Raw genomic sequence first — 23,482 nt, 5'->3', positions numbered from 1 at the left:
TAGAACGTTAAGTTAATTCACTTGTTATTATTTTTGGCTAAATATGCTTTTAAATAAAGCATATTCTTAAATTTTAACGAGGCAGTTTAAATAATTTTGCAAATGGTACTGTACACTTTTGTGCAGTTCTCGCTCGATGAACGGTGGAGAAATGAGCTCCGCAGACAAATATGATTGAATTTGGAATTATGCTACGGCGCATCCTAATAAAGGGAAGGGGCATATCTCTAACTTCTTGAAACGAACAGTACTTCTCAATAATTAGTAATTTGGTATACAGTAGTGGCGAATTGAGAATCGAACATATAGTCGAAGAAACAAAGCACAAAACCTTCGAATTTTTGCGAAGTATATAAGTCGGATCGAGATGAAGTTTTCTTATTAGCGCGAGTGTCCACCCATCACTTCAGAGGTAAACCACCAATTCCGACGGTTCCCCCCCCCCCCCCAATGCGCCCCGTTTAACCATTTTCCCTTCTCAACCCTCTGCCCAATCCCAACCATCCACTCTCTTCCCGAGGATGAGTAACCCTCAGGGTTTATCACCCTACTCGAGGAGGGGTTTTAGTCGGTAAAAATCCGACACCACCTCCCTTCAGTTTTCTCTCCTCGAGAATAATTTAAACAAAAAAAAGCAGTTTTCTGCATTCAATTCCTGAGACCATCTACAAACTTTTTGAACATAAAAGATCAATTCATTTTCAAAAATGCATCGGTCTATGAGAAAAATGCTGTCTTATAAGTGCAAAAAAAAAATTGCAATCCAATCAATGATGGTAAAAATAGGGATGATGACTGATTTTCAAAAACTACTCCACGATGTTTGTAGGTGACTGCTTTATACAAAATAAATTTTATTTCCGAAAAGAATTCAGGTTTTTAAGGAAAAATTAGCGTTTTAAAGAACACGATTTAAACTTTACGCCAAAACGATAGAATAGTAATGGCGTCTATATGTGACGTCACCGTTTCGTAAACAGTTGACACGTTGCATGTTTACTTGCATTGAGATACATTAAATTAATTATACAATAAATAGTATTAAATTTATTAATTTGTTTTAATATCCCCATCTACTGATATTTACTGCTACCTGCGAACTATTTCCGTTTGACAAAAGCATTACGAAGGTATCTTACCTGTCAAACTGAATCTACGACACACCCTATATATCTAATAGGCACCTAAACCAAACGAACGTTAAGTTCATTCATCGAAACTAAAGAAGTTGATGCAATATCAATTATATTTATCACCATCAGAGATGTGATTTATTTCAAATACTTGTATTTCAAATGCAAATACAAAATAAAANTGTTAAATTATTTAAGTACCAAGAAAACACTAATAACAAATAACAATTTATAACAATAACAACGAAAACACAAGTAACAAAAAGGCACAGGAAAAATGCAACAGACATATAAGAACAAAGTGACAAAAAGAGCAAGATAACAAAACAGTAACAATAACAAAGATAACAACAAAAATGAAAACAATGTAGCGAATAACAATAGAATACGGAAGCACTTACGAATGGTAGTAGAGGCGGTAGACGAGAACTGTGTATAGATAAAAAAAAAAACTTTTGGGTGTTTCATTCCCACCAGCCAGTAATGCTGGTGGGCGGGCAGTCCCTCCGGACTACGCCGGAAGGTAGGGCGGAGGGCTTTTTGGAGTATTTATAGGACAGGGTTGTTCGTAAATTTGATAGAAAGTTCTAGAAGGAAAAGTAGTTAGAGAGAGGGTGAAGACACTAGTTTATAGGAATACATAGAATTAGACAGTATAGAATTAAAGAGAAAGCAATTAAGAGTAAAACCAGATACATATTAGTATGGGAGCGCATGCAGGTATAGCTGAAGTTGGAATTCTGGGTAAAAGTGATTGAGAGAACAATAGAGTTTAGATTGAAAGGAAACCAAAGTATTTATAATATAAGTAATTGAAAAGAATTGAAATAATATTTGAAGTGAAATAATATTTGGAATGAAATATTATTTGAAATGAAATATTTGAAATAGAAAAACTAGAAAAAACATTTATCTACATACAAAAAAACAATAAGAGTTATTTCGCCACAGAGCAAATAATATCTAAATGAGCAAAACAAGCTAACAAGTTCGACCGTTAAACAGAACGTTAGAATGTTTACGAAAGCGTGACGTCACGCGCCTCCTATTGGCGTTCGATCTAATATGGCCGATAGTCAGGTTTTGTACTTTTATTTTTACTAAAATTAACTTAAGCGCAGTTGTAATAAAAAACAAATACTGTTTTTTAGAATACTTTAGTTTTATATTATTAATTTACATCATAATTTTAGTGATTCTTGGTTACTGTCATCATCCCTATTAGAACAATTTTGTTACCCGAGAGGTTTTGAGACGACGACCTCCGAGGACCGTCATACACGTCGTCTCCAGGAGTTATGTTTTAAAATCATTAAAAATCAATTGAAATCAGTTGCAGTTATTTTAATAACAACTTTGCAATGCACTTATAAGACAGCATTTTTTTTTTATTTTTGAAGTTGAATTGATGTCTTATGTTCACAAAGTACCTATGTAGACGATGTCACGAATCGAATGCAGAAAATCACATCTCGATCCGACTTACTGCACAAAATTCGAAGGTTCACTGCTTTATTTTCACAACTAATGCAATCAGCAATGAACGGCATAATTTCTTGAAAAATAGGAGTAGGAAAATTTGTAACTTCAATCATCTTTTCATATAAAATAATAAAGTAATAAAGGTCCAATAAATGCGATTTAGCTTTTAGAGGATGTTGCTCTTTGTTCAAAAGTCAGCTTAGGGCACTTTGCAAAGGAATTGAAAATAATCAATTACTAATTGATTAATTGGATGATATACCCAGCCATAGTAGGTAGGTACCTACCTATTTTTTAAACATCTGCACTGAACATTCCTTCTAAATAGGTATTAAAACATATTTCGATTTATTATTTCTCATTAAAAAATAATTGTATGCAAATACTTTTGGAAGGAAATAATTGAGAAAACCCAAGTATTTACACACAATTTGTACTAATGTGAATATTCTAGATACTTTTATATATAATCTTATTCCGTTTAAAATAAGTTAAAAAATAATGTAACATTATCCTAAGATTTCCATTGTATATATACAGATAATCTTACCATTAACACGAAGTTTTTATACATATTTATATTTTATGTATGTATGTAGTTTAGAAACTTTTACAAATGCATAGGAAAGAAACGTTTCAAAAAATAAATGGCTATGATATTTTCTTTCATTTCATCTATGTTAAAAAATGAGTTTTAAAATAACAGCAGTAATCAAAAATGATAGCGTTCGTGTTGTCTTGTTTTTTGCTAGTATTGAAGTAAAGCACTCTTGGAAATATATACAAGTAAACAAGCTCGTTAAAGAACTGATAAGTTTGACTTACTTGATTTTGAAGAATCTATGCGCAGTTCTCCTTGCGTAATTGTCGTGTTTCTTCTTCGAGAGATTGCAAGAAGATTTGACTGTTATTTTCTTTCTCATCATTTATTTAGCAATCCTTTCTCACTATTAAGTACACACTACACAATTATTTAAGGATAGAAAGCACCAACACTAGTTCTTACATACACTCGGAATTATTTCGATTAAAGAAAGGACACTAGGATATATGTATAACCCACACATGGAGGAGAGTAAAGGATTTATTTCGTTAAACTATTAGTTTAGTTCTAGCTACAAATCACTGAATGTCAAGTTTATCAAGCCCGACTTACATTCTGTCAATGAGCAACATAGATGAGCATTTACTAACGTGTGGTCTTTTGAAGATTTCCCCTGTTCCACGAAAACATAAAAAAAAGTGATTCTATAAAAGGATATTAATTTTTTTATCATTTTTACGAGGTCCTTTACATTACAAGGCATTACGCGGACCTCCCAAAGCCATCCCACTTAAAGTCCTAGTTGAATTCCTGTAAATATTCATTTTTCATTTACTCTTAAACTATTAAATACTGAAATATAACTTTAACTAAGAATACCTCCATATTTTTCAAACACTTAGGGGCAGTTCTTTACAGAAATAAATTTCGAAAGGGTACATTAAGGATTTTATCATCATAGGGGATGTCGTTCTCGACAGAAAAAAGTTCAAAAACACTGTTTTCGAAACTTAAGTCTCCTGTTTTTAACCATATTACCCACAATGTTGCTACTCCAAAAACGCGATTCGAAGCACCAGATGTTTCAGAAGTAAAATGTCGAAAACATTATTACCATTAGGTATAAGGTGAATGTTTGAAAGTTTTTAAAAAACTTACATTGAAACTAAAATGAAATAAAAAAAGTAAAGGTACATACCATTAGTATCAGCATTATCATAAGGTTGTCCTACTTAAGACTAGTTGGACACGCATCTCCAGTCTTACCCATCCTGAAGTATTTGTTCCTTAACTATTTATTAACAGTAATCTAATCTAGGCCTATGTCTACCCCTCCTTATTCCTATTTCTGTTTCTAATATGTTTCGTAAATAAATAAATAAAGTTAAATATGAAGGAGTAAATTATTCAATTTGAACCCTGAAAATCCTAATTCACATACGAATAATTTTCTAAATTCGACAATTGGAAGAATAAAAAGATGTCTTTTCCTTGATCTTCATATATATAAAAAAAAAATAAAACATGCGAAAGAGTCGGAAATATGGGGCAGATCTAATTAGAACGTGAAATATCTACTTCAGACTATATTGACTTCAACCTTCAACGTTAATAACCAACATTTTACAAATCTACAAGGGTTAGATTCGGTATTGTCATAACCCCTCTTTCAACGTTACCAAGTAAACAAAGCTCCTCGATCGCTCAGTATCTACTAGCTTTTTGGTATCCCTTCGCATTCACCCATTGCTGTCATTATTGAAAAAAAAATATTTTTTTAAACTTCTAAATGTATAAAGCTACTTCCAAACGGTCATTACCTCAATCGGCGTTCTAGTATTTATTATATTCATAGTTATTCTAGGAAGTCAGATAAGTCAAGACGGAAGGAGTAGTATGGATATAAAGCAGAGGATAACGCAAGGTCGAGTTGCCTTCAATGAAAAGAAGTCACTTCTATGCTCGCGAAAGGTTAATTTATGAATTCGAAAAAGTTAAAGGTGTATGTATAGAGCGCAGCGCTAAACGGGTGCGAAACATGGACAGTGAGCGCAGCAGAAAAAAAAGTTTAGAAGCGTTTGAAATGTGGTGTTACAGGCGAATGATGAGGATACCGTGACTACAGAAGGCTAGAAATGAAGGGGTAATAAAAAGAATAGGAGCACATAGGACTCTATGGAAGTCAATAAAAAATAGGCGGGATAGGTTAATAGGACACTTTCTCAGGCCTGAAGGTCTAGTCAAAGACATATTAGAGGCAGAAACGGGAGTTAGGATGGATAGAGGTTGACCTAGAATCGATTACTGTTTGCAAATACTTAAGGATGTGGAATGTTCTAGTTTTAGGGAAATGCGAAGATTAGTTCAGGATAGAAAAGAGTGGAGGTGCGTGTCCAACCAGTCTTAGGAATGAAGTGATGTTACTTTTTTTTCGTTGCATCTAAATCCTTGAACTGGCCAATTTACTGAATATTATTCGTAACACAAAATTGTTGTATTATAAAGAAAAATATATTTAAATAAGATGCTAGCATAGTTTCTTCTTTTATTGAAAACTCATACGTAACAAGCAGCCAGTTGTTACAGTGGCATTGTAACCTAAAAAACAGGCACAAGTACATCATGTAATGATTAAAATGACTATTATTGCTTTCTAAACCTACATGGTTTCATAATCCCAAAAAAAAACTCTACACATTGGTTTGGCGTTATATTTTTTACAACTAATTACACCTATATGTATACGTATAATACGCTTGAAACAGCGTCTTTTTAGCCAAAATAAATTAGTAACAACAAATTCTGTATTTAAGCGATACTTATCAATGCTCATATGCAAGTTGTAGGTGTAATTAGCCCTGTTATTATGCTACATTTCCATTTCAACCTTTTTCTCACAATAATAGAATGATATGTTTACTAATTCACATACACCCTACTGTTTTCTATCATACTTACATACATATGTACTATATTCTATTCTTATTTTGAATTGCACAAATTCAGAGTAATAAACTAAATTTTAACCTATCAGTAGGTACATATTGTGAATTACGTATATTAAATGTTTCATGTTATTTTGTTTTAATGTGCATGCTTTCAATATTTATTTTATTTCTATACTTCATTTACATTCTCTAGCGATGTGCCCCTTCCAATGTTGGATGTGCGCTGGCAAAACATCTTATTGATATTTTCAGTAGTAAATGGTACTTACAACAGTACATTTGAGCAATGCAATTGTAGTGGATAAAATGGTCATTTTTTCCATGCAGTACTGTGCGGCTTATACGCTCCTCACCGATTAAGAGTTTGGCCGAGAGTTGTCTCCTTCCTTTTTTGGCCTAGTTTTTTTTTTCTACTTTGCGCCGGTCAAATTGAAGGTCACATCGCTACAAAAAGTAAACGAAGTATAACAGCGCAATCGTACAAGTAGTCCTGTTTTAGTCTGCAGTTGTTGTAAGAAGGGATTAAGTTTTTATTAAATAATTTGGTTTACTTGCTTTTCACGTATACAACATGTACAAAGTCAATTTAGTTGGACATGTAGATCTTACTGAGGCCCTTCTCTAGGATTCGAAAAACATCAGTTAACTGCAAATATCAGAAGACGGCTACATTCTCCCCTATCTAAATGCAATTTTGCTATTGATTTTACAATTATATTATGATATTGAACAAAATAAATCAATTTCAATGCATATTCCAAGTGTTTTAATATTGGGTAAGAATGAAGTCACGTGTTGTAGCGTTTTTCTGGATCAGATATAAACGTTAGACTTCATATTAAAAAATCCAAAGCATATATAGATTATAACAAATTTTGTCACAGCTTTATTATTTTTTCCGTGACTGGTCCCTGGATTTTAAGGGTGATTTTAAGAGCGAGTAATGAAGGGTTACTTAGTAATTTATTATTTATTTTCTTTTGGGATTGCCAACAACATTTTCCTTGTTTATTGGACATTATATTACCTTCATATATGTTCATATAAAATTTTCTTCGACACATGCCTCCACCTAAATATAAAATTGCAATTCCTATAATGAATAGATCTCGATAGCTGGACTTTACAGTACGAAGTTGATTCGTTTGAAAAACTATTTTATGTGCCAAAAAAAAACTTTAAAAAAGTGAAAAGAAAATGGATAAATATAGCAGTTATATCCACATTTTCTAAATAATCTCAATAACTATAAATATTATAAACAGTTTTAGTCATTATTTTATTTAAGTAGTTTGTGGATGTTAAAAGGCAGAAATTGGAGGTTAGGATACTTTTTTCTGTAATTTTCAATTATATAATGGAGTATTGGTTAAAAATTGGAGACTATATAAAGGAAATAACTAAACAAGAAACTCAACTCTATTTATCGCTAAGTACAATTTACAAGCACGTGCTTCACTCACACGCATTCTCCCGTTCATAATGCTGTAATAAGTAGCAGAAACATGTGACCGATAGTAGTAAATAGAGGTGAATTTCTTCTCTAGCTTTACTAAAAACTACTAGCAATTCCTATATGAGATCTGTCTTTACGACTTTTCTAGGATTCTGATACGTTTTTGAAGTAAAACTTCTTTACGCACGGTAGAGTAGGTTCGCTTCATGCGAGTTGCCATGTAACGAAATTATGCAACGGATGTCCCCCCTCTACTCGGCCACGTAGTCGAGTTCGTAGTGGGGATTGCTTGTGCCGTGAACGTGCTTCAATGCAACGTTAGTTATAGGCAACTCCGACATGTATAGTGTAAAATTTAANTTCGAAAGATTTCACTTATTAAATGAACCCAAAGCTAAAGAAACTATGGACTCCATTTCTTTCTCTTATTACAAAGTGTAAAAGATCGGATACAAAATGGGGTTGTAAATATTTTGATATAAAATAATGAATGTTGATTTTACATCAATAAAATTATTCGCAACCCTATTTTGGCTCTGATCTTTCACGCTAATCAAACTATTTTGGCATTAGCGTCTTTTTTCCAATTAAAAAAGTATCTTGAAAATATGTATTTTGCATTTAGCATTTAAAATACAAAAGGGAACTACATTTTGTATTTTACATTTTACATTTGAAATAACAAATCAAAAAGGTATTTGCATTTTGTATTTAACTACTTTTAAAAATTTTTGTACATCTCTAATTACCATCTACTGCTATTTAGTTTATCTACCTAGATCTCAATGTTCTTTTTAATAGCGAATGTGTGTAAAATTTGGATGAAAGAATGTGTAGGTATATGTAGTATATACCTCCATATTTTTAAGGAAAAATTGAAACTGAGCAAAAAGTATTAATAGTCTTGGGTTATAGAAATTAACAGAAAAAACAAAAATATCCTATTAAATTTTCATNTTTAGTCTGCAGTTGTTGTAAGAAGGGATTAAGTTTTTATTAAATAATTTGGTTTACTTGCTTTTCACGTATACAACATGTACAAAGTCAATTTAGTTGGACATGTAGATCTTACTGAGGCCCTTCTCTAGGATTCGAAAAACATCAGTTAACTGCAAATATCAGAAGACGGCTACATTCTCCCCTATCTAAATGCAATTTTGCTATTGATTTTACAATTATATTATGATATTGAACAAAATAAATCAATTTCAATGCATATTCCAAGTGTTTTAATATTGGGTAAGAATGAAGTCACGTGTTGTAGCGTTTTTCTGGATCAGATATAAACGTTAGACTTCATATTAAAAAATCCAAAGCATATATAGATTATAACAAATTTTGTCACAGCTTTATTATTTTTTCCGTGACTGGTCCCTGGATTTTAAGGGTGATTTTAAGAGCGAGTAATGAAGGGTTACTTAGTAATTTATTATTTATTTTCTTTTGGGATTGCCAACAACATTTTCCTTGTTTATTGGACATTATATTACCTTCATATATGTTCATATAAAATTTTCTTCGACACATGCCTCCACCTAAATATAAAATTGCAATTCCTATAATGAATAGATCTCGATAGCTGGACTTTACAGTACGAAGTTGATTCGTTTGAAAAACTATTTTATGTGCCAAAAAAAAACTTTAAAAAAGTGAAAAGAAAATGGATAAATATAGCAGTTATATCCACATTTTCTAAATAATCTCAATAACTATAAATATTATAAACAGTTTTAGTCATTATTTTATTTAAGTAGTTTGTGGATGTTAAAAGGCAGAAATTGGAGGTTAGGATACTTTTTTCTGTAATTTTCAATTATATAATGGAGTATTGGTTAAAAATTGGAGACTATATAAAGGAAATAACTAAACAAGAAACTCAACTCTATTTATCGCTAAGTACAATTTACAAGCACGTGCTTCACTCACACGCATTCTCCCGTTCATAATGCTGTAATAAGTAGCAGAAACATGTGACCGATAGTAGTAAATAGAGGTGAATTTCTTCTCTAGCTTTACTAAAAACTACTAGCAATTCCTATATGAGATCTGTCTTTACGACTTTTCTAGGATTCTGATACGTTTTTGAAGTAAAACTTCTTTACGCACGGTAGAGTAGGTTCGCTTCATGCGAGTTGCCATGTAACGAAATTATGCAACGGATGTCCCCCCTCTACTCGGCCACGTAGTCGAGTTCGTAGTGGGGATTGCTTGTGCCGTGAACGTGCTTCAATGCAACGTTAGTTATAGGCAACTCCGACATGTATAGTGTAAAATTTAAGTGTACAAATAATACCATTAAACCAATTCCTTAACCCCTATACCGGTATGTTTGTATGTTTGAAGAAGTTTCACTTCAGTAACGTGTTGTATAATTACACGTTGTATTTTTTTTTTTGTAGAAGAAAGTGTAGTTATCCTACCCTTAAATGTTAACTAATTGTATATAAATGTCCCAAAGGAGTAAATTATTCAATTTGAACCCTGAAAATCCTAATTCACATACGAATAATTTTCTAAATTCGACAATTGGAAGAATAAAAAGATGTCTTTNGACTTCATATTAAAAAATCCAAAGCATATATAGATTATAACAAATTTTGTCACAGCTTTATTATTTTTTCCGTGACTGGTCCCTGGATTTTAAGGGTGATTTTAAGAGCGAGTAATGAAGGGTTACTTAGTAATTTATTATTTATTTTCTTTTGGGATTGCCAACAACATTTTCCTTGTTTATTGGACATTATATTACCTTCATATATGTTCATATAAAATTTTCTTCGACACATGCCTCCACCTAAATATAAAATTGCAATTCCTATAATGAATAGATCTCGATAGCTGGACTTTACAGTACGAAGTTGATTCGTTTGAAAAACTATTTTATGTGCCAAAAAAAAACTTTAAAAAAGTGAAAAGAAAATGGATAAATATAGCAGTTATATCCACATTTTCTAAATAATCTCAATAACTATAAATATTATAAACAGTTTTAGTCATTATTTTATTTAAGTAGTTTGTGGATGTTAAAAGGCAGAAATTGGAGGTTAGGATACTTTTTTCTGTAATTTTCAATTATATAATGGAGTATTGGTTAAAAATTGGAGACTATATAAAGGAAATAACTAAACAAGAAACTCAACTCTATTTATCGCTAAGTACAATTTACAAGCACGTGCTTCACTCACACGCATTCTCCCGTTCATAATGCTGTAATAAGTAGCAGAAACATGTGACCGATAGTAGTAAATAGAGGTGAATTTCTTCTCTAGCTTTACTAAAAACTACTAGCAATTCCTATATGAGATCTGTCTTTACGACTTTTCTAGGATTCTGATACGTTTTTGAAGTAAAACTTCTTTACGCACGGTAGAGTAGGTTCGCTTCATGCGAGTTGCCATGTAACGAAATTATGCAACGGATGTCCCCCCTCTACTCGGCCACGTAGTCGAGTTCGTAGTGGGGATTGCTTGTGCCGTGAACGTGCTTCAATGCAACGTTAGTTATAGGCAACTCCGACATGTATAGTGTAAAATTTAAGTGTACAAATAATACCATTAAACCAATTCCTTAACCCCTATACCGGTATGTTTGTATGTTTGAAGAAGTTTCACTTCAGTAACGTGTTGTATAATTACACGTTGTATTTTTTTTTTGTAGAAGAAAGTGTAGTTATCCTACCCTTAAATGTTAACTAATTGTATATAAATGTCCCAAATATTAACAAAACTATCTAAAATACTTTTAACAGGCAGCAAACTATTTTTCTTATTTGTGCAATTCAAAATCATTGGAATTGAATACATTTCTATGCTGTTCCATTTTATTTACCTGAAGATTATAATCATTTATGGCTGCAATGGCGCCTCTAAAATTATACGTATTTTATTTATGTGTATAGGTATATGTATAAGTATATTTATTATTTACAGCGCTTTTTAGAATGTTATGCGAACAAACATGACATTCAAAAATTCGGAAAAAAACGCTATATATGGAATGTCGTTTTCATGTTTTGCAATATTAACGTTAACAATATCAACAACATCGCTGCATTTTATATAACCATGGTGTTTAATAACAATGTTAAAAAAAACCTGCTAAACGCACAATAATAGATACGTATATATACAAATATTGAAGCTTAACAGTTAAGTTTACCTTTTTATTGAGTCACGTACAAGAGTTCTTCTATTTTGTTTCGAAAAAGAAAACGTGTTTTCTAATTTAACCCTCTCCTCTTTTTGCTTTTTTTACATTATTGAACTATTTGCAAAATAACATTATTAAATACATATACAAAATAATACAATGTAATAAACTAACAAACCTATTAAATACGACTTAATTATTAGAATATGGAAATGATAATTGAAAAGTTTCATGATTATTTTCAACTTATTAATTATCTCTGCTTAAATACTTTCATATGATTACACACATCAGAAACACCTTCTGTTTTTAATAAACGAGTTAACAGTAATTGAATCAAAAATAAAACTTTTAGGGGTTGCTTTTGGGTAAAGCTATTAAGTTTAAATAAATTCATAAAGAAAATTATGAGCCGGTGACAAACGGTAGATAAAAAAGATGATATTATAGATTTTTCTGAAACAGTGACAAAAAGCTATGGCAAAAATTTTTAGTTGTATTTTGAAACATTGAACACTTCGTTTTCTTTGTAACTTTGTTAACTACATAATTACACTAACTTTAGGTTTGTTCTTTTGTTTCTGAAATTTCGATTTTTTTTTTATTGGTCTTTTTTTCTTTTAAAAACACGAAGAAAATATTTTTAAGCAAGGAAAACATGTCAAATGTTCCAAAACACAATCAGTTATGAATTGTTTTAATCCAACCAAGTGTTATATCTTCCTTGCCATTCGGACGAAAAGTACCTTTTATAAAGCCCTCTCCGTTGATTTCGTGAATAAAATTTGAACAAACTAAAGCAAATTTCCTATGTAATTACAATGAAATAAATAATTTTTCTTAAAAAGTAACTCCAGTGATACGTACAACATGTAAATCTAATTCTTAATATCACCATATCATAATCCGTTATTAAAGAAAAACATAGTATTTCGGTTAAAATTAATCGTCAGCAACAAAAAGGTTAATGTTTAATTTTTTTAATGACGTTCAAAGTTGTGTGATAAACTCTCAGTCTTAAAAAGCAGAAAAATATCTTTATATTAATACATTGATAAAAAATATATCTAGTTCTTAATTTTCTTAACTACAAATGTATTTATCTATCATTGTTTTATACAGATTTTAAGAATATCATATCTATTTGTTTCTGTTGTTTCTCCAAGAAATTAAACTATACCTACATGTACCTTTATTTGCTTTTTAATTAAGTTCGATAACATTTTTATAAGACTTAATAGCAATAATAATACTAACTGCCTTCAAACTTTTCATTTCATGCAAGCAGATTTTATTTTAATTTTTGAACTGAAAATTATTTTCTTGGTTCTGTTCACAAACAAAATATTCCTAGAAAAACTTCAAAATAAATTAAATGTTTTTGAAAATATATCATGAAATTTGAAATTATTTTTGTCCATAAAATACGTCACTCAAAATTTCACCTTTTTCTCTTCCTCTTCCTTAATCACACCAAGTCACATTTTCACTGAACCCCCCTAATATACGTGACAAAATCTAGCTCACCCTCCTATAAAAGATTTTTTGTGATTAAAAATAGTAATGAGAATGACTTTCTATAGTCATGAAAAATTTTAAGAACTGCCAAGTTAAGAAAAGATGAAGTTGAAATAAAATTGATGAACTATGAACGTCACATTTCTTTAGACCCCCCTTCCCCCTTTCCGTATCTCGTAACGCTAAGCAATACCCCTCCCAACCCCCTCATTTATGAACGTATTTTATGAACTTTCCTAAATAAGAACTAACGAATCTAAGCAAATTTATTTCATAACATACCGGCATATTATATGCTTCTTATTATCTTATTTCAAATATGTTCATTTTTCATAAACAGTGAAAACTGAACACCGAAATGTAAATTCTGCTGAGTTGATAGCATCTGTTGCTGCTACAGTAAATTGCATAATCAAATTAATTATGTTAACGGTAAAGGGTGGATGTTAATAACTTGAGCTATCTAATTATCTCCGGTAAATCGACTCTGTCTAATTACAACCACTTGTTTATCTCATTGGCTCCAGGGCGAAACTTGTTAAAATTATTCAAGGATGAAGAGTCAATTATGTTTCCATCAGGAAAAAGCAATTTTTGTAAAAAGTTATTGCCATATTTAAATTGTCAAAACTTTTGCTTTAAATGTATCTACTGTAAAAAGTATAATTTAAGAAATAAACTGAAACTTGGATTCCTTATATTAAAATAGATTTAAAGTAGATTTCTAGATTCGTTAATAATTTTAATTTTTGCTTGCTTACTAATTGAAATACATATATCTTAAGAGACTCGCACGGTAATTAAAATTAAAAGAAAAATAATAACGGTTAAAATAGCTCCATATTTAGCAAAAATAAAAATACAAAAGGATTTTCAAGGATTTCTAAAAAATAAGAAAGTAGATGTCATTTTTCTGTTTATACTTTTCCGGTTAATGTTGCATCTTTTATTACTTTATTTGAGACGTTTTGAGCTCATCGTAAACAACAACAGGAAGTGCAAAGAAGTTTGATACTTTTGTTCTTATAGTATATCATACCTACCGATGTTGTAGAAAAATTGTAATGCTCTTAAATTGCAGAGAAACACAAAAACAAAACGTTAAAAATATTTGTGCCGTTATACCGGTTGTAAAAGAGTGCACTTTTTTATAATATAGACTACGGAATTTTAAATTATACAGCGCTTCTTGGATATACGTATTCGCATGTGTAAGTGTGGCTTCGCACAACTCCTAACAGGTAGTATGCAAGGTGCGCGCGTAGTCTTTACAGCTATTGAAAAGAGCGGCATGTTATAATTCAATGCGAGCATACGCATTTTCGCATATGGTATGTATAACAACCACAGAATTACTAAAATTAACAAAATTAATGGCTGCTTAAATCACCTTGATATCCGACTACATAGCATATCTGTTGCATGTATTTTCTTAAAGAAAATGCCCATAATAAAATACAAATTTAAATTATTTTAAAAATTTATGACTGTGCAAGTTAAAAAAAAAGATAGGTAATCTAATTACCACAGAAACACGATTACATAAATTACTTCTGCAATATAGGTATAGTTTAATAACTTTTTAGAAAACAACAGTTACTTTTCCTTTTTGATTTATGTACCTATATAGACATCAATAAATTTTCCTACATCAGTTATCTATTTTTAAATCCTATATTTCTACGTTGTTAACTTGGTGAGTAAATAAGAGATATTTCTGTGATGAAATCTGGTAATTCATCAATATTAATATTTAATATGTAATCGATTAATTGCCCATTGAATCGATACAGAAGACACTCAACAGTGCGAACAGCACATAATGGAAACTTCGCATAATGTGAACAGTAGATTAATTGTGCTAGACCTATGCGCAATTATAGAAACGAATGCCTATTGGCTTTAAAAGTGGATATTTTGTAGATTTATTTATTATTATTCGTGTATTAACTTTTACCTGCATGATTCGTTCTTAGTGGTTTTGTTATCTGCATTCTTCATATATGGGTTTTTTTATGGACATCAAATGTCCCCTGTTATAAATATGAACAACCTTTTTCTTTTTTCGTTTCACATTATCGAGTGTCTTCTTATATTAGTGAGGCATCTGGGGTTCAATTAATTTATCAATAAATCAATTGCAAGTAACTGACTAATAGCTAAGCAATACTTATGCAATTCTATTCTACCGTTGTTGTTGTTTATTTAAAAGCATAAACAATATCAGAGTTCGTTTTTCGTTGGGTAATAACAATGAAGGTATGAAAACTGAAGTATAAAAATAGATAATATAGGATGAAGACAGATTTCATCACAAATTGAAACAGTTAATTTTTAGCGAGCGATTATAAATAATGATAAAAAAAATACCCTCAGGACTTACACGATTTTTAATTGTTATTGTATGAAATAGATATTGTCGATGTTACTTAATGAAATTGACAGCCGTAGTAGCGTTATTATTATATTAAATTATGCATATTATCATATTTTTTTTTCTGCGACGAGGATTGAATTGCAACAACTTCAAAAGTCATTAAACTAAGCCGACGATGATTATTCACAGGATTGCTTTCACATGGTTTCCGTTTGCTCAGTAAGTTCTAAGATGGGGCTCTCGCTGAGGGGTAATAACGGAGGCCAAACGTTACTTGGAAATTGTGGCCCCTAATAAATTTAAAAAGAAAAAATCGAAAATTGGTGTCATGTGTAAAAAACAACACACATTGAGCTAAACAAACTAAAAAAGAACGGGCATGCTATTGTTATTGGTGAAAAATCAAGACAAAACTCAGCTAATCAAATAATATATTTAGTTCTAAATGTAATAAAAGCAAAATAATACAACGTACCACATACGTTGCTAAACTAAGGTTAATATTCGATCAAAAGTATTACGCTCAACATTGATTTATTATTAAAAATCCAATACCATAAGGAAACCAACCATATGTACAGAGAAATTGAAATAAATGGGCAATTTGAAAGTCAAATAACTCTTGATTTCTAATCATATTTCACATTATGATACCAAATCGATCAAACTAATGTCCTCGATGATGGGCAATTGATAATCAAATGATTATTAACAATAGGACATCAAAGAACAGAGCAATGGGACATCAAAGAACAGATCAGAAGAAGGAACGCTGGGTGCTTGAACTGACGGTTCAAGGAATAATCAGAATCGATGTCAATTGAGGAGTTCAATAAAAGAAACATCAAGATAAGTAAGGACTTAACTAATAACAAAAACCGGGACACAAATACGTTAGGAAGTGTCGACAATGATCCGCTAAAGAACTTTCTTACTCAAACTCTCCTCCAAGGAGTTGATAAAATGTGGACAAAGCCAGGATACGGAGCGACGGCTACGCCAACTTTTAAACGTTGGCGTCCCATTACTTACATTCAATTAATTTATCAATTACACATCAAAGAGAGCATTGTTTCGATCGATTTGTTATCATTTAATGTGAGATATACACCCATTTATTTTATTTATCACCCTCTGTAAATTCCTTTTACAGGCACGAATCAGTAATTTTTAATCACAATCATCGATTCGAACAGAATCAATTAGTAATAAGCAAATTATTGGATTCAGAAAGTTGAGAGAAAAACTTTTTGATTGAACTATACAACAAAATAACAATAACGCAGTTTGTACTACTTTTTTGGGCTACTGTCAAACACATAGTTTTTATTTAGATTTTAGTAGCAATACGATTAATAATACTTTGTTACCTATATTAGGTATCTCAATAATACTCTCACGGTTTTACTACTATTAACTTATTTAAACAAAAAGACTAATTAATTTAAAAGATGAAGTTAGAGTTGAAGAAAAGAAATTCATAACTGACAACATAGCAATATGCATCACAGCCTACAATAATTAATTGCTTTTCTATTTTAATTTAAATAATTTGTTCTGTAAAGATTATTAAAAAGATAAAATAGGGTAGCACAACGTGACGGCGTTTAGGGTCAGACTCAACAGATGGCGTTCATTACGGCGTCAGTAGTTATTTAAAGTATAGAAAATTGTATACGTACTTTTGATTGTATAAGAACTCAAAGTTTTATAGAAATTATGGATATGTGGGATTCACCAAAATTTCAATAAAAACTTAGTACTTACTTCACATATGTATTGTATTTACTATCCTTTCGAAATTAATATTATAACATGTGTTTCATATTAACTTTTGAAAAATATGCGTATGATAATCGCAAATATAGTTACGGCCAAGAAACCGTAAAATTCAAAATAATACAAACATAAATTTTGGTTGAAGAAAATCTTTGGTTGCAATATTGTGTAAAACAATATCACCCGTTTAAAATAAAATAACTTTAATTAGGACAACTAATCAGCTAGAAGCATGTACTTAAAAGTTTTTGTTTTTGTGTTAACTATAGACGTTAATTTCTAAATATAAAAAAATACCTACAATACAAATATAACTTGTACCTATGACATAAGCATATGATAAAAATGAACTGACTAACGCATAAATTAGTTGTTAAAAAAATTGTAATGAATTGAAAGAATGTTATGAATTTGATTTCTCTACCCTAGTGAGTCGATTGAGTCCTTTACCGAACAAAATGACCAAAATTTTAAATCGAAGATTCAGTAGGTACGATAATTTTAAACAGCTACAATATTTATTTACTCGTGCAGTTACGAATTTCTTTTAGAAAGCATTAAAGGTACTTTCTAAAACAATCCCAGACATAAATGAAATAATAACACGTTTACAATACAACTACGTAAAATAATGTATGTATACAGCCTGCGTTAAAAGCAAGACTAGGAAGAGGAGGTTCGGCAAGGCATTCAACAGAAACCTGCATCATGAAACCACACTACAGCGGCTGGGATACCTGGTTCCAAGCGGGTGCTATATTTTGCCAGGGATGAGCTGAGGCGGCGTCAGAAATTTGGCAAGAAGCCTGGAGGCTTCCGGGAAGTGTGCTCCACGCTTCACCGGTACCTTCAACAATGGCCTGGAAAGCAACCAGGTCCTTATTCTCGACTTCGGTGTTGTGAGGCAACGGAGGAAGTACAGGTTGTTGCTGAGCGATTTTGTAACTAGCTTGTCTGAGCATATGCCTTCGCGACAATGGGCCACTTTCCAAGCTAATAGCACTAGAGGGTTGATGGGATGAGATTCCGCTCTGTTTCTGCAAAATTTGGCGTTTCTGCTGCAGTAGCCTATGTTGCATGGCCGTCTGCAAAGGCTCTGGGGACGAACTCGCGTAACTAAAACTATCTGGCAAGCTAATTCTCTTACTTGATCGAGGCTGCAAGTACTGGTTGTGTTGCTTCTGTCGATGAGACGCTTCTTCTGGTGCTTCTCTCGCTTGATACTGACTTCGAAGACGTTGGGCTTCCTTCTTTACCATGTGAAGCTCAAGAATACCTTTGGCTTTTGGGTTTTTACTTAGTTTTTGTGAGTTAAAGGCTACAACTTTTTTATGAGGAGTGTCCGCAGCCTGTTGGGCAACAAGCCCGTCACTAGCTCGTCGACCTTCCCGAAAATCTACGGGAGATCGAGTAAGACCTCTACTGGAACTTTTTAAATTAGGTAAATGAACTAAGGGATTATGCCTACTGAGAAGAGAACGGGAATTTATTAAATAACTGGGTGTTGGTGACGAGAGACCACTAAAACTGGTCAAAGAGGGACCAGGAACGGTCCTGTCCGCCGATGATGTACAACTGGGCAAACTATTTGTAAGTTCATTGGAATCTGAGAGCTGGTAATCCAGGCTTTCAAAATTACTATCACAACTTAAGTTTTGACTAAGGCTTTTGGACGTGTTAAAGTTCCCTACTACACCACTAGAGGAGCTCGATGAGGCATAACTGAGTCGATGATGACTTTGATCTTCCAAGTCCGTTTCCACGCCCTCGTCTGTTGAACTCGAATACTGAATGTGCATTTCACTGCTTCGATAACCACTAAAAGTACAAAAAAGTCAGTCAGTATGAAAATCATATACGCTTAATTAATAAAAACCGTACCTGGTGCTAAATTTAGGTAAAGATCCTTTATTATTGTCAGATTCTATAGATGATTGAGTGTTTTGAGAATGTAAGTAGGAATTAATGTGGCTCAAATATTCTCTGGCTGAAGATAAGTCTGTTTGAGGAGGAACTGGGGACGACTGAAGAGTTGCCATCAGTTTAGATGCTTCGCTTGACATTACAAAAGACATAGTGGTTGACTGTTGTAAAATTTTTAAAGCTTCGTCACTATTAGTTGCTGCAAGTAGTCTGGCTGCGTCAATTCCGTGAGGGGGAGAATCACAATTCCTCGGAGAATTACATGTCCTAGGGCTACTCAGCCTACTATTGCTAGAAGATGGGGCCGTAACAGAATGTTGAAGGAGTCTTCGACAATCTTCAGACGTACTGGCTCGTCCTATCTTTCGCATAGCTTGTTCGGCAATATTCGAAGGTCTTCGCCTTTGGACTTCGCGGACAGCCGTGTTTTGTTGCTGAGTTTCGTTCCCTATCAATTGGTTTCGTAATTTTTCTAATAGGAGATAGTATATTGCAGCGTGATGGTCATAACTTCCACATCTTACGGACTAAAATAAAAATTAAAAATCAGTCTTTAAAATTGTCTGCATACTATAGGGATTTGACGAAGGTGACAATATGAGATAGAGAGGAACTTGCCTAACTGAATCGATGATGCAGCTTATTTACCATATTAATACAGTTTGTGTATCTATTATGTATATAAGCTTCATTGCCTATTCAATTAGACAGAGATATCATGTTGATAGTAAGACTTTGCTTAACACATGATATACTTTAGTAACAGCGAATACCCAACAGATGGCAATACAATAGGTATAAATTGAAATTAATTTGTTTTTTTTATATCCAAAAGATTTCTTTCTAAACTACATACTAATTATATTATAGTTTACATCTTACATCTCGAGTTTTTATGCTATCAATTCCAAGACTTTGCATTAGCCGAAGTATTTGTTCATTTGGTTGAATTTTGCTAGACGGCATGGTTGATGGCAAAGATAAAGGTATGTCTGCTTGCATCCACCTATGGCGTTTTATTTGCGAAACACTATATCGCTTCGTTGGATCCAAAACCAGCATTTTACGTATGAGTGACTCACAATCTGAAAAAAAGGAAATACTTAGCTGGTAGCTTACCTAATAGATTTTCTTTCACAGCGACTTCAATTAGTTACTACAATGATGTACTAAAAAATAAAAATATTTACCTACTAATGTTTTCCTGTTTCTATTATTATATTGCTCTAACGCTAATTACTGTTAATTTATGTATTATTTATTAGATGTAATTTCAAGTTATAACAAGTCTAAAAATAGTAATGTTTGCGTATAACACTGAAATTAAAAAATAAATATAGATAAGAATTTTCTCGGTTTCCGTCTACTTGATTAAAATAAGTTCCGAGTCCAATGACCCTAATACAAAATATTTTTTTGAGGTTTTTGTACAACCTATGGATAATATTAATATTTACTTTGTTTCACAAAAAATGTAATGACCCGGTGAACTGCAAAAGTAGCTAATTCGTTTCGCATTTTTCTGGCAGTCTAGGAAGACCTTGTCTCTTACAAAAACTGCTCTAAGAAGGGAAAATACTCAACAGTTATTTTGCATTAAGCGAATGTATCGGTAATACCAACAAAAGTGTATTATTTATAGACTAAAATAGCATTAATCGTTGTAGAATTAAAAAAAAAAAATACAAAGAATATGTGGTTACAACAACAGGAAAATAAAAAGAAATGCAATGTTGGAGGATTCACTCCCAAGCATTTTGCATTATAATGAAGGCATGTTATTAAACAGTAACACGCTAACCTTCAGTAGTAAACTAATGCTAAATTACCATAGTAAAGTAGAGATTTTATTTCAACGTCAAGGCCCTTAATGCATGATCACAGGATATCTTAAAATAATGTTAACTGACGTCAATTCTGCGCTTGATCTTGATTCAGTTCTACAGAANTTCCTAGAAAAACTTCAAAATAAATTAAATGTTTTTGAAAATATATCATGAAATTTGAAATTATTTTTGTCCATAAAATACGTCACTCAAAATTTCACCTTTTTCTCTTCCTCTTCCTTAATCACACCAAGTCACATTTTCACTGAACCCCCCTAATATACGTGACAAAATCTAGCTCACCCTCCTATAAAAGATTTTTTGTGATTAAAAATAGTAATGAGAATGACTTTCTATAGTCATGAAAAATTTTAAGAACTGCCAAGTTAAGAAAAGATGAAGTTGAAATAAAATTGATGAACTATGAACGTCACATTTCTTTAGACCCCCCTTCCCCCTTTCCGTATCTCGTAACGCTAAGCAATACCCCTCCCAACCCCCTCATTTATGAACGTATTTTATGAACTTTCCTAAATAAGAACTAACGAATCTAAGCAAATTTATTTCATAACATACCGGCATATTATATGCTTCTTATTATCTTATTTCAAATATGTTCATTTTTCATAAACAGTGAAAACTGAACACCGAAATGTAAATTCTGCTGAGTTGATAGCATCTGTTGCTGCTACAGTAAATTGCATAATCAAATTAATTATGTTAACGGTAAAGGGTGGATGTTAATAACTTGAGCTATCTAATTATCTCCGGTAAATCGACTCTGTCTAATTATAACCATTTGTTTATCTCATTGGCTCCAGGGCGAAACTTGTTAAAATTATTCAAGGATTAAGAGTCAATTATGTTTCCATCAGGAAAAAGCAATTTTTGTAAAAAGTTATTGCCATATTTAAATTGTCAAAACTTTTGCTTTAAATGTATCTACTGTAAAAAGTATAATTTAAGAAATAAACTGAAACTTGGATTCCTTATATTAAAATAGATTTAAAGTAGATTTCTAGATTCGTTAATAATTTTAATTTTTGCTTGCTTACTAATTGAAATACATATATCTTAAGAGACTCGCACGGTAATTAAAATTAAAAGAAAAATAATAACGGTTAAAATAGCTCCATATTTAGCAAAAATAAAAATACAAAAGGATTTTCAAGGATTTCTAAAAAATAAGAAAGTAGATGTCATTTTTCTGTTTATACTTTTCCGGTTAATGTTGCATCTTTTATTACTTTATTTGAGACGTTTTGAGCTCATCGTAAACAACAACAGGAAGTGCAAAGAAGTTTGATACTTTTGTTCTTATAGTATATCATACCTACCGATGTTGTAGAAAAATTGTAATGCTCTTAAATTGCAGAGAAACACAAAAACAAAACGTTAAAAATATTTGTGCCGTTATACCGGTTGTAAAAGAGTGCACTTTCTTATAATATAGACTACGGAATTTTAAATTATACAGCGCTTCTTGGATATACGTATTCGCATGTGTAAGTGTGGCTTCGCACAACTCCTAACAGGTAGTATGCAAGGTGCGCGCGTAGTCTTTACAGCTATTGAAAAGAGCGGCATGTTATAATTCAATGCGAGCATACGCATTTTCGCATATGGTATGTATAACAACCACAGAATTACTAAAATTAACAAAATTAATGGCTGCTTAAATCACCTTGATATCCGACTACATAGCATATCTGTTGCATGTATTTTCTTAAAGAAAATGCCCATAATAAAATACAAATTTAAATTATTTTAAAAATTTATGACTGTGCAAGTTAAAAAAAAAGATAGGTAATCTAATTACCACAGAAACACGATTACATAAATTACTTCTGCAATATAGGTATAGTTTAATAACTTTTTAGAAAACAACAGTTACTTTTCCTTTTTGATTTATGTACCTATATAGACATCAATAAATTTTCCTACATCAGTTATCTATTTTTAAATCCTATATTTCTACGTTGTTAACTTGGTGAGTAAATAAGAGATATTTCTGTGATGAAATCTGGTAATTCATCAATATTAATATTTAATATGTAATCGATTAATTGCCCATTGAATCGATACAGAAGACACTCAACAGTGCGAACAGCACATAATGGAAACTTCGCATAATGTGAACAGTAGATTAATTGTGCTAGACCTATGCGCAATTATAGAAACGAATGCCTATTGGCTTTAAAAGTGGATATTTTGTAGATTTATTTATTATTATTCGTGTATTAACTTTTACCTGCATGATTCGTTCTTAGTGGTTTTGTTATCTGCATTCTTCATATATGGGTTTTTTTATGGACATCAAATGTCCCCTGTTATAAATATGAACAAC

The 23,482-nt window shown here is 31.7% G+C and overlaps 1 protein-coding gene across 1 annotated transcript; it reads right to left on the bottom strand.

The window, feature by feature from the left end:
- Positions 1 to 11,710: 11,710 nt before the first annotated feature.
- Positions 11,711 to 20,479, bottom strand: LOC112904200 (serine/threonine-protein kinase SIK2-like). The gene is made up of 4 exons (XM_025973645.1): positions 20,192 to 20,479; positions 19,268 to 19,836; positions 18,124 to 19,204; positions 11,711 to 15,897 (listed from the first exon to the last, which is right to left on the bottom strand). Exons 1-4 carry the CDS (start codon positions 20,369 to 20,371, stop codon positions 15,805 to 15,807), a joined length of 1,923 nt encoding a protein of 640 aa, XP_025829430.1. The 5' UTR covers positions 20,372 to 20,479; the 3' UTR covers positions 11,711 to 15,804.
- Positions 20,480 to 23,482: the final 3,003 nt, after the last annotated feature.

Source organism: Agrilus planipennis, unplaced genomic scaffold, assembly GCF_000699045.2.
Source record: "Agrilus planipennis isolate EAB-ADULT unplaced genomic scaffold, Apla_2.0 scaffold58, whole genome shotgun sequence".
Classification (NCBI taxonomy): Eukaryota; Metazoa; Arthropoda; class Insecta; order Coleoptera; family Buprestidae; genus Agrilus; species Agrilus planipennis.
Note: the sequence above shows the minus strand (reverse complement) of the source record. Positions and strands in the feature narration are given on the sequence as shown.